This window comes from Miscanthus floridulus, chromosome 2, assembly GCF_019320115.1.
Source record: "Miscanthus floridulus cultivar M001 chromosome 2, ASM1932011v1, whole genome shotgun sequence".
Lineage (NCBI taxonomy): Eukaryota > Viridiplantae > Streptophyta > Magnoliopsida > Poales > Poaceae > Miscanthus > Miscanthus floridulus.
Window position 1 is genome coordinate 175,830,445 of NC_089581.1, and position 12,410 is coordinate 175,842,854.

Here is a 12,410-nt window from a genome sequence, read left to right on the forward strand (position 1 = left end):
CTCCTAGATGGCTTGGTGGCTTGTGACTCCATTGAAGAACGCGAGAATATTATGTGGTGCTTCGGAGGAGGATTTGTAAGGGGGTTGTGCTCACCCCATGGGGATTGCGAAGAGCAACTCTAGTTGGGCGTGTCATTGAGCTACCCTCACTTTTAGGGTAGGTTCTTACGGTGCCCAACGTGCGAGCTTGGCGGGTGATGCCAATTAGCCGTCGAACCACTAAGTGAGTGGTCGATATAACGGTGACGTAGCTTGGTGGCAACTAAGTGAACCTCAAGAGAAAATCATCGTGTCAACATTATCTTCATCATTTTCTCGGTGGTTTGCATTCCGCGCAACACAAGTTTGTACTTACATTTCTTACATTGTGCTTGTGTAGTTGCTCTTGTAATTAGTTAGCTTGTGTAGCTTGCTAGTTACTTTCTTGCTTGTGTAGTATAGAAGTACCTCCCTTGCGTGACTAATTCGGTTTGAGTAACCTTGTTAGTCACATTGCTTAGTTTATGTAGCTAAGTAATTTGCGCTCTCTAATTTGGCTTATGTAGCCTTGTTATTGAGCATTGCTAGTGTGCTTAGGGGCGTTGTGCTTTTGCTTCACTAGTTGTGTAGAAGCTCCTTCGTTTGTGTAAAGTACTAGTGCATAGGTTTGTGTAACCTTGCTCTAGAATTGATTAAGTGAGCTCTAGCTAGCCCAACATCTTTGTTGTCTAATTAGGATCTTTATATGGTGTTTGTGAACTTAGATAGAGGGGTGTAGTCTTGGCTAGATCGATAGTTTTAATTCTGCATTTATTTCGGTTAGCTAGCATGATTAATTTTAGAAAGGACTATTCACCCCTCTCTAGTCCACCATCTTGACCCTACATGCAGCCAGCCCACCAGTGAACCCTCTACGTGCGCCCCCTCGGCCATGCCCATGTGCTCCAACTTCGAATCACCGTGCATGCCGCATGTAACACCCTCTGTTGGTGGTAATTGTTGCGAGCAGTAATTGTGAGTAACCTAAAAGAGACATGGGAATGAAAAAATAAACCATCAAACGCTTTCATTGATCGTTAGATAGATATCTATCTAACCAATATAGATGGAAACATATTTCTAACACTCCCAAGATCAATGAATGGTGTTAATCCTCTAAAAGCCCTATGAGAAACAAATGAGGAGAAATATGTATGGATATGCCTTTAAAACTTTTTAAGACCCAATGGAAAAAATAAGGAGAAAATGATACATCATATGTCTATTATTGTCTCATTGTAAAACTCATATGGGAAAACCTTGAAAGAAAAAAACCATAGCTAAGTTTACAGAAAAACAAATATGACCCGAGGATCATAAATTAATGCATTTTTTCGTCTTTGATACCTTCTCAAAACCCGTGTAGAGAAAAATGGATGATATGAATATATTATGTTATGTCTTAGATACCCCATACAAGAAACCCGATGGAAAAATAAGAGATGTGACAAATAAGAGATACGACATATTAGCTTGTATTGACATTGACTTATTAAAAACCTTATATGAGAAACCTGTTTGAGGTAAAAACTCATAAAGGAAAAGAGTATAATATAATATTTTAGAGTGGTGATAGTTGCAAAAGGAGTCTCGTCCTAATCCTTTTTATAATAGTAATTAGGAGAAACCTTTTTTCCTTTTCTTTCTTTACGATGATGAATGAATTAATGCTCCTAAAGTAACAACGTACCATACATACCAAGTTTCATTACGATATCAGTCGGTTGGGTTTGTTGTGGTGAAACCTATCCACCTGGATTCAAGTCCTCGATTTGACGGGTGCTCACATTTTTTCTGAATTTATTACATGATTTAACGACGCTATGCTTTCAATAGTAGGCGGCATCCCCGTCGACATCGAGACACATGTGGTGACTTCGTGAATCTCAAAATCTACCAGCTGAGTTCTTTGAAGGTGCTCATAGGGGTAAGATTGCGTATGTGTGTTTATTCACGTGAGTGTGCATGCATGTTGTAGATGTAATTAAAAAAATGTTCACTGCGATTTCATTCGGTTGGCCTCTGTTATATATATGGCCATGCAACCCGAGCCCGTCGATGAGCGAGCCTGGGCTGGCACGGCCCGAAGGAGCAGGCCGTGCCTAGGCCTTACCCCAGGCACGTGGGCCGGCATGGCACGGCCCGCTCCTATACCATAGGCCCGCTGGCGGCCCGCCCTCCCCCTCCCCTTTCTCCCTCCTCCTCCCCTCCCCATGGCCCAGTGTGGCCCATGTGCTCCCCGCCTTCCCCCTCATATATAAGCGGGCATGCCAGCGGCGGCTCTCCCTCACGCCTTACCCCGAACCCTAGTGTCAACGTTGCGGACGCCCCCCCTTCCTTTCCCTCGTGCGACCTCTCCTCTCCTCGTAGCGCCGATGGCCGAGAGTGGACGCCAACGCCCCCTGCCCCTCCCTCTCCTCGAGCGACGCCACAGCAGGAGCGAGCGCGACTGCCCCGAGCTCTGCCCCGATGCAGATCTAGTGCCAAGACAAGCTCGCCAGCTGGTGACAGCCACTGCCATCTCTAGCCTCGCGCTGCCTCCTTCCTCGATCCTACCTCCACTAGATTTACGACGCCCGTCATCTTCCTCACCATCCCTCGCCTCTGCGGCGGCGCTGGATCTCCACCGTGGATCTAGCCACACTGGGTCTTCTCCACCGTGGATTCGGCTCCCCACCCTTGCCTTGATGCTGGCGTGGCGCCTCCTGTAACACCTCTAGTGTTATGAGCTCGCTTAGCACTAGATTAAGGCCTAAGAGTAATTAGCTACACAGGTTTCTCTGGTGTTTGAGTTAAAACTCGCATAAAGGTGCTAATGAAAATCCCGACGGGGCAATAGGCGGGTAGTTTTAATTGTTTGGCACAAAAAAAACAATTTTTGTAAACAAAATAAAAATATAACTTGTATTTAGAACTTAAATAAAAAATTTGGTGTGACCTTACAATGTTTAGCATTTAATTCTAAAAAAATAGTTAAGCACCTGAGTCATGTTTTTGCACTGGAGCTTGCAAATACTGCTGTGATGGTGAGACGACTACTGGCATCGTGTAGGAGTAATAACTGAACCATGTTGAAACCGTACGCAGGCTGGTCAATGAACCCGTACTCGTTAATTGGACGACGCATAAACACATATTGTGATGAGACAAAGCACAATATTCATTTAATTTTCTTGACGTGACTTGATTGGGTCTCATGAGACGTACTGTCATGCTAGACTAGACGTGTCTGCACTAGTGTAGTGTAGTACGTGTTCTATATATAATATGTAACTGTACTGTACTCATGTCATTATCACCCCATCTCTGGTCTATCCACCCGGCTCCTTTCCTGGTAGTAAAATTTTGCAAGCGGCGGCAGTGGCTTGCAGCGTCAACAACCATCATGTCCTCTGCTCGTCTTGGCCTTGCCCCTCTCTGCTGTTTGCCTCTTGGATGCCCTGATGGCCGACCCATGTAATGTCGTCGTCCCACATTTTCTCTATCTCACTCTCTCGGTGACTGCCCTATCTTGTCTCTGTCTTGCCTGTCTTATCTCTGTCTGTCCTCTGTGCTGCGCCGTGCACACTCTCTTCTCTCCCATTCTTTTCTTCAACTGAGGAGGCGTTCCAGCTCCTGCTTTTCCCCACGGCGCCGCTGCTGCTCCTTCGCGAGTAGCCCGCAACCATCTCGCCCTGGAACTCCGTGACAGCTGCAGCACCACGCCGCCTCCCTTCGTGTCCGCAACGTTGTTGCTGCGGCCGCACCGGACCGAGCTCCTCGCGTGCCCCACTTCCTCTGCTTTGCCTCGCGCGAGCTCCCGCCTTGGCCGAGGCCGCCGTCGCTGCGCCACTCGCCTGCCTGGTCCGTGCACCTCCCCGTGTGACCGCGCGTGAGCACCGCCTTCCGTGCGCCCGTGCTACAGCGCCGCTGCCCTCCCGTGCGCCATGCCCGCCTCAGCCCGCACTGGGCCACAGTCGTAGCGCCTCGTCGGTCCGCCCGTGCTGAGCTCGGCCGCGGCCGCGGCCGCTGCACCTGGTCGCCCTGCTGACGTCTGCGCGCGGCTCCGCACCACCGAGCGCGTCACGCCCGCCCACCGAAGCCCATGGCGCCGCCCTCCTCGGCCCACACTGTGGCCGCGCGTTCGCTGGCTAGATTTTGATGGCCGCTGGCTCTGTTCGTTTCTAAAAGCCTTTGTTAGTTTAGTTGGAAATAAACTTGTAAAATTCGTAGTGAATCCTAGAAAAAATGTAAAAATGCCAAACTAGTTTTGTTAGGCTTCTAAAATCATGACCTACCTACTAGTATAATTTGTTCATATAGTTGGATAATATTCTTAAAAGCTATATAATTAATCTAAGGTACTTAATATTATAAAAAATATAAACTTATAGGAACTTCTGTGATAAATTGATAATAGTTTTGGATCTGAAATCTTTACAGTAGGTTCCTAGCAATATTAGCTGCCCACCATAATTTTTGTAGCTCTAGAATAATTAGTTGCTAGATAAATAATGATGTCCTATTGCAAATAAAGAAACACTGTTGGTTTATATAACTAAAAGAATTATTGAGAAATAACGTCTTATGCGACAACATGGATATGTAGCCTAAGTATGGTCGTCGTTAGAACTAGCTCGTTAACTTGAGAGGCGTAAGTCATATTTTACGAGTCACGATTGCAGTTGATTAATTACATCTTTGCATTGCATCGCATGCATATCATATAGGTACGATGATGGATCAACGGATCGATCGAAGGATGATTAGGAATCCGATGATGGTGTAATGGTATTCTCTCCTGGAGATGATGCAATGGACTTTCTATTCAGTTGATGGTGGATTATCTGAAGATGCAGATACTAACTTTTAATATATATCTTACCCAGGCAAGCCCCGGTACATAACATCTACTTTCTACAGTTTAAATTATATTTGTGCATTAAGTTTTAAGGAGTTGAATGAAACCCACTTGCATATATATCTTTATCCTATGAGTCTTACTAGTATGACAGGATCGTGTAGAATACTATGCTACAGGACTCTGGTAGAAGTCGAGTGATTGCCTGTCACTCGCGAGAGATAGGAAATATATTACTAACACTTGAAAAATATAAATGGTGGAAAGGAAGAATGGTGACCGGGCAGGGATATGGTTTGGGTATTGGTGAGTGTAAGATGTTGTGTCGCCGTAGACACGGGGCATAGCTTGGTTACACTGTTTTTCCCTGTCTGGTCGGTTAAGGACCGATCGTTGCATAAGACTCTAGGCAGGTCACAGACTTATTATCCCGAGCATATACTTGTGTATGGGCGTTTGGAAGACTTGTTGCTCTCTTGTCGCGGATCCGGCTCTTTTCCGGACCGACTGTCAGGGTTTGTTTTTTGTGGAGAAGGTCCTTACAACGCACTGAGTCTAGGACTCAGGGGCGAGGGCTTGGAGTCCCAGTTTGGACGAGGACCTGGACACTCGGGATAGGAGAGTGATGGGTTGGTCCTGCTTGTGCCCGCGGTACAAGCGGGGCATGTGTTTTTGGGGTACCCAGCTGGGGGCATTGATTCGTGAATCACCGGGCGATCCGGTACGGCTTGTCTACGGTTTAGCATCGTAGTAAGAACTGAAAGATGAAGGTTGAAAAAGGGAAATCTGATTGCTTACTACCTGCTTGAAAGTAGCACAGGTGCTTACATAGAATTGTTAGTTAATGAACCGATGCGGCTATAAATAAAAATCGAATATAAGGACGTACGCTTAGTAATGCTTCCTGCAAATGCAATAAACCCACAAGCTAGATAGCCTTGCATATCCTTGGAGTCTTTTCTTTTCTCCTGTTGGGTAAGTCTTGCTGAGTACAATTGAGTACTTAGGGTTTTATTATCCCTGTTGCAGGTAACAGGTGGAGGCTTGAGCTGACCTTTGTGTGTGGATTTCTCCTGGTGGGCTCAGAGAGGATTTCCTTTACGCTGCAATCGTAGTTGTTATTTATAACTCTCACCAAATGCTTTTATAAATAAAAGTTTCATAATCTGTTATCATAATTTATATATCAATACTTCATCCTGCCATGATTAGATAATTATTTCCGCTGTAACTTTGATAACATGTTTATATTCCGCTGTTAATTTAAATTGTTCATAACTCTGATAATATGATTACACTCCGCTATTATAATAATAAATATTATACTCAGATGTTGTACTACAAGTGATGTAAGAAATGGTTAAGAATGATGTAAGCTTTATTCTCTCATTTGTGATCCTGATGGCAAAAATGTGGATTTTCGGGTTCTCCCCTAGGGTGTGCCCGATAGAACCGAGTAATTTAGTGTTCTTCCTCGAGTGCTTAGTGTCTAATGAAAGACGAGCACTCCTGTGAGGCATTAGATTAGGTGGTTCTGCCACACTTCCTCCCCATCCCTGCCTCCCTCCCTCACTCACTCTCCCTCGACGGCGCGTGGCTAGGAGCGTGCGGCAGGTAGATCTGACGACTCCCTCCCTTCCTTGTTTTCTCTCCTCTTCATCTCGCTCACCCCCTCTTCATCTCCTCCTCTCCCATCGCTTGAGGGAGGGCGCCACCGGCGCAGCTCCTGCCCCCGAGATCTGGAGCTCCGCCACTCCCAGCCCCAGAGGCCACCTCCTCCTCGCCTCCCCATGTGGCCGCTCAGTGGGCCTCGGGCTGGCACGGCCTGTGAAAATGGCCGTGCTTCTCGGGCCGGGCCGGCACGAAAATTGGCCCATAGGGTCATGCCTGGGCCGAAGGCCAGGCCCATGGCCCTGTGAGGCACGGCCCGGGAGGCACGGCATGCCATGCCAGCCCGTTGGCAACCGGGCCGTGCTGGCACAGGCCCGTGTCGTGCCGTGCCGGGCCGGGCCGTTGGCCATCTATGCTCTGTTATTTTTCTTCTTCTTCTTTTTTCCTGTTCTCCCCGTCCAAAGCTCGTGGCCACTCTATAAAACTCTCTTTATAAAGGTGATCTATTTATTGGGCCATAATTGTCTCCGTGTTTCTGGGCTTTGTTTTGGGCCGAGTGTTACAATTTTCCCTCCCGCTTATCTTCTCTGGCCATGGTTCTCCCTTCTAGATCCACACATATGTGCATATCTTTCTTCATCTCAATCTACTTGCCATATCCGTATGACGACGGAAATTCTCGCCACCCCTCTCGTTGAGCAGTGCATCTGAAACTGCACATTTACAGAGCGGATGTGCTGACTTCTTTAGCTCCAAACTAGTTCTCTAGCACTCTACCACATCATATCAAATCGAAGAGCAAGGAGTGGAGGCCAACCATGGCGGCTAACAAAGGGATGTTCCACTCATGAAGGCCACGAGATTGTAATATCCGCCCTGTTCGCTTAGCTTATAAGTTGTATTTTTTCAGCCAACGAATAATATTTTTCTCTCACAACAAATCAGCCAACGGTACTTTCAGCCATGGCTTATCAGCCAAGCAAACCGGGCTATCACCGCGGTAAGTTTTTCGTTATTTTCCTTGTTGTCTATGTATCGCTTTATAAAAGAATTAAGACAATGTCCCCGTTCGGCTTAGCCCATATTAGGCTTGTTCGGTTTCTTTTTTCAGCCGGTACAGTGTTTTTCTCTCACAATAATTCAGCCAGAACCATGTTTTTCAGTCAGTTTCAGTCAAAATTCTGCCAGCCGAAGGGGTTGTTTTGTGTAATTATATCACTTTAGGTTTTTAGCGACACCTTTCTTACCGTGGCAAAAAATGTACTTAAGTAGACAGTTTGTTCTCTGTGTGCGTTAAGAAAAGGTCCTACCCTAACAGTATCACATCACCGTATGACTATATATGTTATATGTCTGATAGTATTTCACTTTCAAGATCCTGCATCTACATCACCATTATCATCGCTAATCAACGATTCGCCCTGTTCGTTTGGCTTATAAGCCGTACTTTTTTAGCTAACGAACAGTATTTTTCTTTTACAACAAATCAACCAACAATACTTTCAGCCATGGCTTATCAGCCCAAGCAAAAAGAGCAAATAAATGAACTAATGCGCCACGACAGACACTACTATACTTTAAGCTTAGCACCGTCCATACGTCGTGATGAACTGTTTGTCACTGCTTGTGACCGAAAAGGGTCCTGAGGACGGTGTCTCCGAGCCCAGGCACCGCCGACAGGAAATGTCCGGTGCCGGGGAGCTCATGGTAGTTGACCCAGGCGAGCTTGCCGGCGAGGTACCTCTGCAGGACGACGGGGACGAGGCCGTCCTCGTCGCCCTGCCACAGGTGCACGGGGCACGGCGGCTCCGGCAGCGCCATGGGGTCGAACTCCCACTTGCCGAACATGACGGTCATGTCGCGGTAGTAGGACTCGTGGATCCCCTGCTGCGTCGCCTGCTCCCGCTTCTGCTGGAACGTGCCGTCCGCCTGCATGTTGCGCCGGATCTCGGCGTCGCGCGCGTTGGGCAGCGGCGTCGTGCCGGCCACCACAGTCGACGTGGGCAGCCAGCTCTGCTCCATCCACCAGTGGAGGATGCCCGGCGCGTGGTGCGACACCCGCAGCGCCCACTGGTCCCCCACCTCCTGCTTCGCGTACACCTCCGCCGCCAGCTCCGCCGGGAACCCCGGCCACCAGTAGTTCACCACCGGCGCCATCATCGCCGCGCCGGCGATCCTGCAGGGGGACAGAGGACTCTGTTAGTAGGACACACACTTGGTCTTCTCCTTTCTTCCACACAAGCAATGCATGTTGTTCCTCACCTGTCGGGGATGTAGTTGAGGGCGCCCCAGACGGCATGGCAGCCGAGGGAGATGCCGATGACGTAGAACTTGGAGCCGAGCCCCAGCGCGTCCGCGAGCTCCTCTACGTCCAGCGCCGCGCTCTTGACGGACCGGTTCGGGTTGGGGTCGCTCTGCCCGTAGCCGGCGCGGTCGAAGCCCACCATGTACACGCCGAGCTCCTCCGCCACTTCCTAGAAATCCAATTTCAGGATACAATCCGTCAGAATTTGTGGACAAAAACGAATCCTTTTTATCCGATGAATCTGATGACGTGCTAGAAAGGATGTGCTGGAAATGAGTCGTCAGCAGCTGTGCTGTGAGAAACGGAGCAAATTTCCACACAGTGCAGCTAATTTCCGCAATCGCGCCAGCGATGTGTACAAGAACGGGGCCAAAAGAACAACGACAGATCCAGAAAAAGCTCGATGCTTTTCCAATGGAGACTCAACATCCGCACGCATATGTGACGAAAAGGAGCCGGGTCCGCGGCGACCAAAGCCGCATCTGGAGGGCACCTAGCTAGCGCTGCTGCAGAGGCCGGCGCTTGAGGGCTTACGCCAAACGCCCAGCCCAACAGCAGCTCTGTGTAGTGTAGACTGTAGGTCGCCAAACTCCAGCTTTGCATCGCAATCGCATGTGGACAAACAGTAGAGGGAGGCGGTGTTCCAGCCAGGCAGCACCCCTGACATTGCCATTGCCAAGAAGGACGTCGACGACGACGACAAGGAGTCTATTCTTAGGTGCGTGTTTAGGTTAGACATAGGTAAAGATGTGGCGGGGAGGGGATTTGGAATGCGGTTTTTGTAGCCCTGATTGGGTGAGCTAACGTGTCGGACCACAGTCTAAAATGGCATGTTTTGGTTTTGGTGCAAAGGTTCTGAACATTCTACTGAATCGGTTTCTTGTTAGGCGGAGAAAACGGGGGAAACAGTGGACTTTCTTTTTTTGCGCGTAAGAAAGCAAGGCACTCTAATAAAATGATGGTGTCAGTAGGCATATCATAATATCAGTAATGCACTGTACTCCCTCGGCCCAGAAATACAAGTCATTACGACTTTCAAAAGTTGTATACTTAAATACACTTTTCATTACAGATGGTAAGGCGTTCTGTCATTTCTAAATACATAGATTTTATATAATATATCTAGACACAATATATACCTAGGTGCATAACAAAATCTATGTAGTTAAAAAAAGGTAGAACAACATATGATTTGGAACCAAAGGAGTATAAAACATTCTATTCGATACTCATACTCATACTCATATTTGGCGGAAAAATCGTAATTTGAAGAAAAACTTCATTATTAGGTTTAATCATAGATCGGCGCTCCTAGCGCCCGGACACCCGGATTCATACTCATACTTCATTAAAATCATCTTCTTTTAATACCGCAAAAAAGAAGATAATTTGATATGATTAATATATCTTAGAAAAATTAATCATATTTTTTTGCGGTATTAAAAGAAGATAATTTTTATATAAAAATTATAGATCTCGACAAAATTTACAACTTTCTAGTTTTGAGTTTTTTCATTTAAAGTCGTTAAGATGCTAAAAAAATTAATGACATATTTAGACTTAAGGGTATTTTTGACTTTTCACACCTGCAGTTTGACACCGTTAAAGCTCAATCTGACGGCAGTGGTATGGAGGAAAAAAAGTTAGAACAGCGACGTTGTAGACCGCTAAACTTTTTCAGTGGCTCGTAGAAAATTACGATCTTTTTTAATGGCTCACGAGAAATTGCCCCCATGACACGAGGAGGCTGGAGGCATCGAGCATCATCGATCCAGACCAGAATCACAAGGCCCTGTCCGGTGCTATCCTTCCTATCCTCCTCTCTTTATTTATGTATCTATTATATCTATTTGTTTAATCCGTGATAGATCCGAGGAAAATAAGGCGGGGTGGTGGTGAGCACGCACAGCATGTTGCGCACGCATCTGCATATCCGGCGCTCTGTTGCTGTTCTATAAGAAGGCAAGAAGAAGCTGTGCCTGTCTGTCTGTGTGAGTGTGGAGGATTAATCCATTCCATCTCGGCAACCCTTGCCTTTGCACACAAGAATCCTATGACTTGGGCCGCCAGCAAGCACGCTCGCTGCCCGCCTAACTGTTACTACTTCTAGAAAATAATCACCATATCCGCTTATGCTAAAATTCGACTTATGTTGATGTTTATATTAATTTATTATAAGAAAAAACACTATTTATTAGTTGAAAAGTAGTTCAAGCGAACTAAGTGAATACTCCTAGTACAGTACATACGACTCTATCTATAATAATAATAAGATAGTACTCCAACGAAGAGATCGAATTCTATAGCAGGCAGGCCGGTACTCGAATTTTTAATGCATGTCAACTACAAGAACTAATATTTTTAACCTTTGCATAACACACAGCTGTCAGAGAAGTGTTTTTTTTTTGTTGGACACCTACTACTACTACTATTAAAATGTTTGTTTTGTAGATTAAAACAAAATGAAAAAAAAAACCTGGTAGTAGTCCTGCAGAATGGCCTCGCAATACAGTACTAGTATCTTTCTTTTTAAAAAAAAATGGAAAAAGGAAATGCATACGTTTTCGTTTTCTTCTGAACTAATAATGAAAGCGGCAGCTCTGACCTGCCAACCATCGACGATCCATCAAAGTAACGACCTTGGGATTGGGAGGGACGCCTCAGCTGGTAGCACAGCACGGAGCGACGCAGATGGGATAGATAGTTTGGCAGCTCAGAGAAAACGCTGCTTCACCTACCTTGCCAAACAGGCAAGCGCGTCCACCAACGCCAGGTCGTCGTCTTCCAAAGACACCGACAGTTCCGTCCCCTCTCTGGCCTCAAGCCTACTGCTCCAGATCCTCAGAGTTCAATGGATGGATCCGCAGTCTCAGACAAACAAGGTAACCACCACACACACACGCCACTAACGATGGAAGAACACCTCACATGGCGAGGTACTAGTTCTTTTCCGGTTTGAGCTAGCCTCTTTTAGCGGTAAAATTCCATTTCCGTTCGTGATCAACCACCGACAAATCCACTGCTGCTACATGGCCGTGATCGACGACGACGAGAAGAGAATAGCGATGGGCATGGTGGATTCGAAGGTACCTGGGAGGCGCGGACGCTGTCCTCGCGGGAGCCGGTGAACCCGTGGGAGAAGACGACCTTGAACCTGGCCTGGTCCCGGGGCACGCCGCTCTCGCAGTAGGCGAGGTGGCGGCCGTCGCGGAGCCTGAGCCTGGGCGCCGTCACGGGGGGTCCACCCTCGGTGCCGCACACCCGTGGCGGGGGCGGCTGCGGCTGCACGGTGCGGGACAGCCACCCCGCCAGCGAACCAAGCATGGGGGTCACCGCCGCGCTGCCGCCCTTGGCCGCGGCCTCCTCGTCCCACACCTGCGGCATCGACGTCACCCACATGGTGTGGATGTGGATGTGGATCCGGCGGATGGATGGCCTGTGGTGGCTGTGCCTTGTGCCGGGAGGAAGCAAGAGACCGAGCGGTGGCGTGTGGGTGTCGCCGCGCGCTCGACGTGTCGAGGGCGGGATATATAGCTAGCGAGGGCGTCAGGGCGTGGCGCGCCGGGTCGGGGTCGGGGTCGGGTGGGCCAGCCAACCGTCCGCCCGCCCCGGGACTCGCTCACCTACCGGAAGGGA

The 12,410-nt window shown here is 47.9% G+C and overlaps 1 protein-coding gene across 1 annotated transcript; it reads right to left on the bottom strand.

Moving 5' to 3' along the window:
- Nucleotides 1-7,781: 7,781 nt before the first annotated feature.
- LOC136535810 (uncharacterized) lies at nucleotides 7,782-12,286 on the bottom strand. The gene is made up of 3 exons (XM_066528215.1): nucleotides 11,865-12,286; nucleotides 8,732-8,943; nucleotides 7,782-8,645 (listed from the first exon to the last, which is right to left on the bottom strand). Exons 1-3 carry the CDS (start codon nucleotides 12,171-12,173, stop codon nucleotides 8,087-8,089), a joined length of 1,080 nt encoding a protein of 359 aa, XP_066384312.1. The 5' UTR covers nucleotides 12,174-12,286; the 3' UTR covers nucleotides 7,782-8,086.
- Nucleotides 12,287-12,410: the final 124 nt, after the last annotated feature.

Excerpts from the sequence above, each read along its gene's own strand:
- LOC136535810 (XM_066528215.1), bottom strand. The coding sequence starts at position 12,173 with ATGTGGGTGACGTCGATGCCGCAGGTGTGGGACGAGGAGGCCGCGGCC. Across the intron at positions 8,944-11,864 it reads ACAGCGTCCGCGCCTCCCAG|GAAGTGGCGGAGGAGCTCGG; the intron begins GTACCTTCGAAT and ends TTGGATTTCTAG. Across the intron at positions 8,646-8,731 it reads CTCAACTACATCCCCGACAG|GATCGCCGGCGCGGCGATGA; the intron begins GTGAGGAACAAC and ends GTCCCCCTGCAG.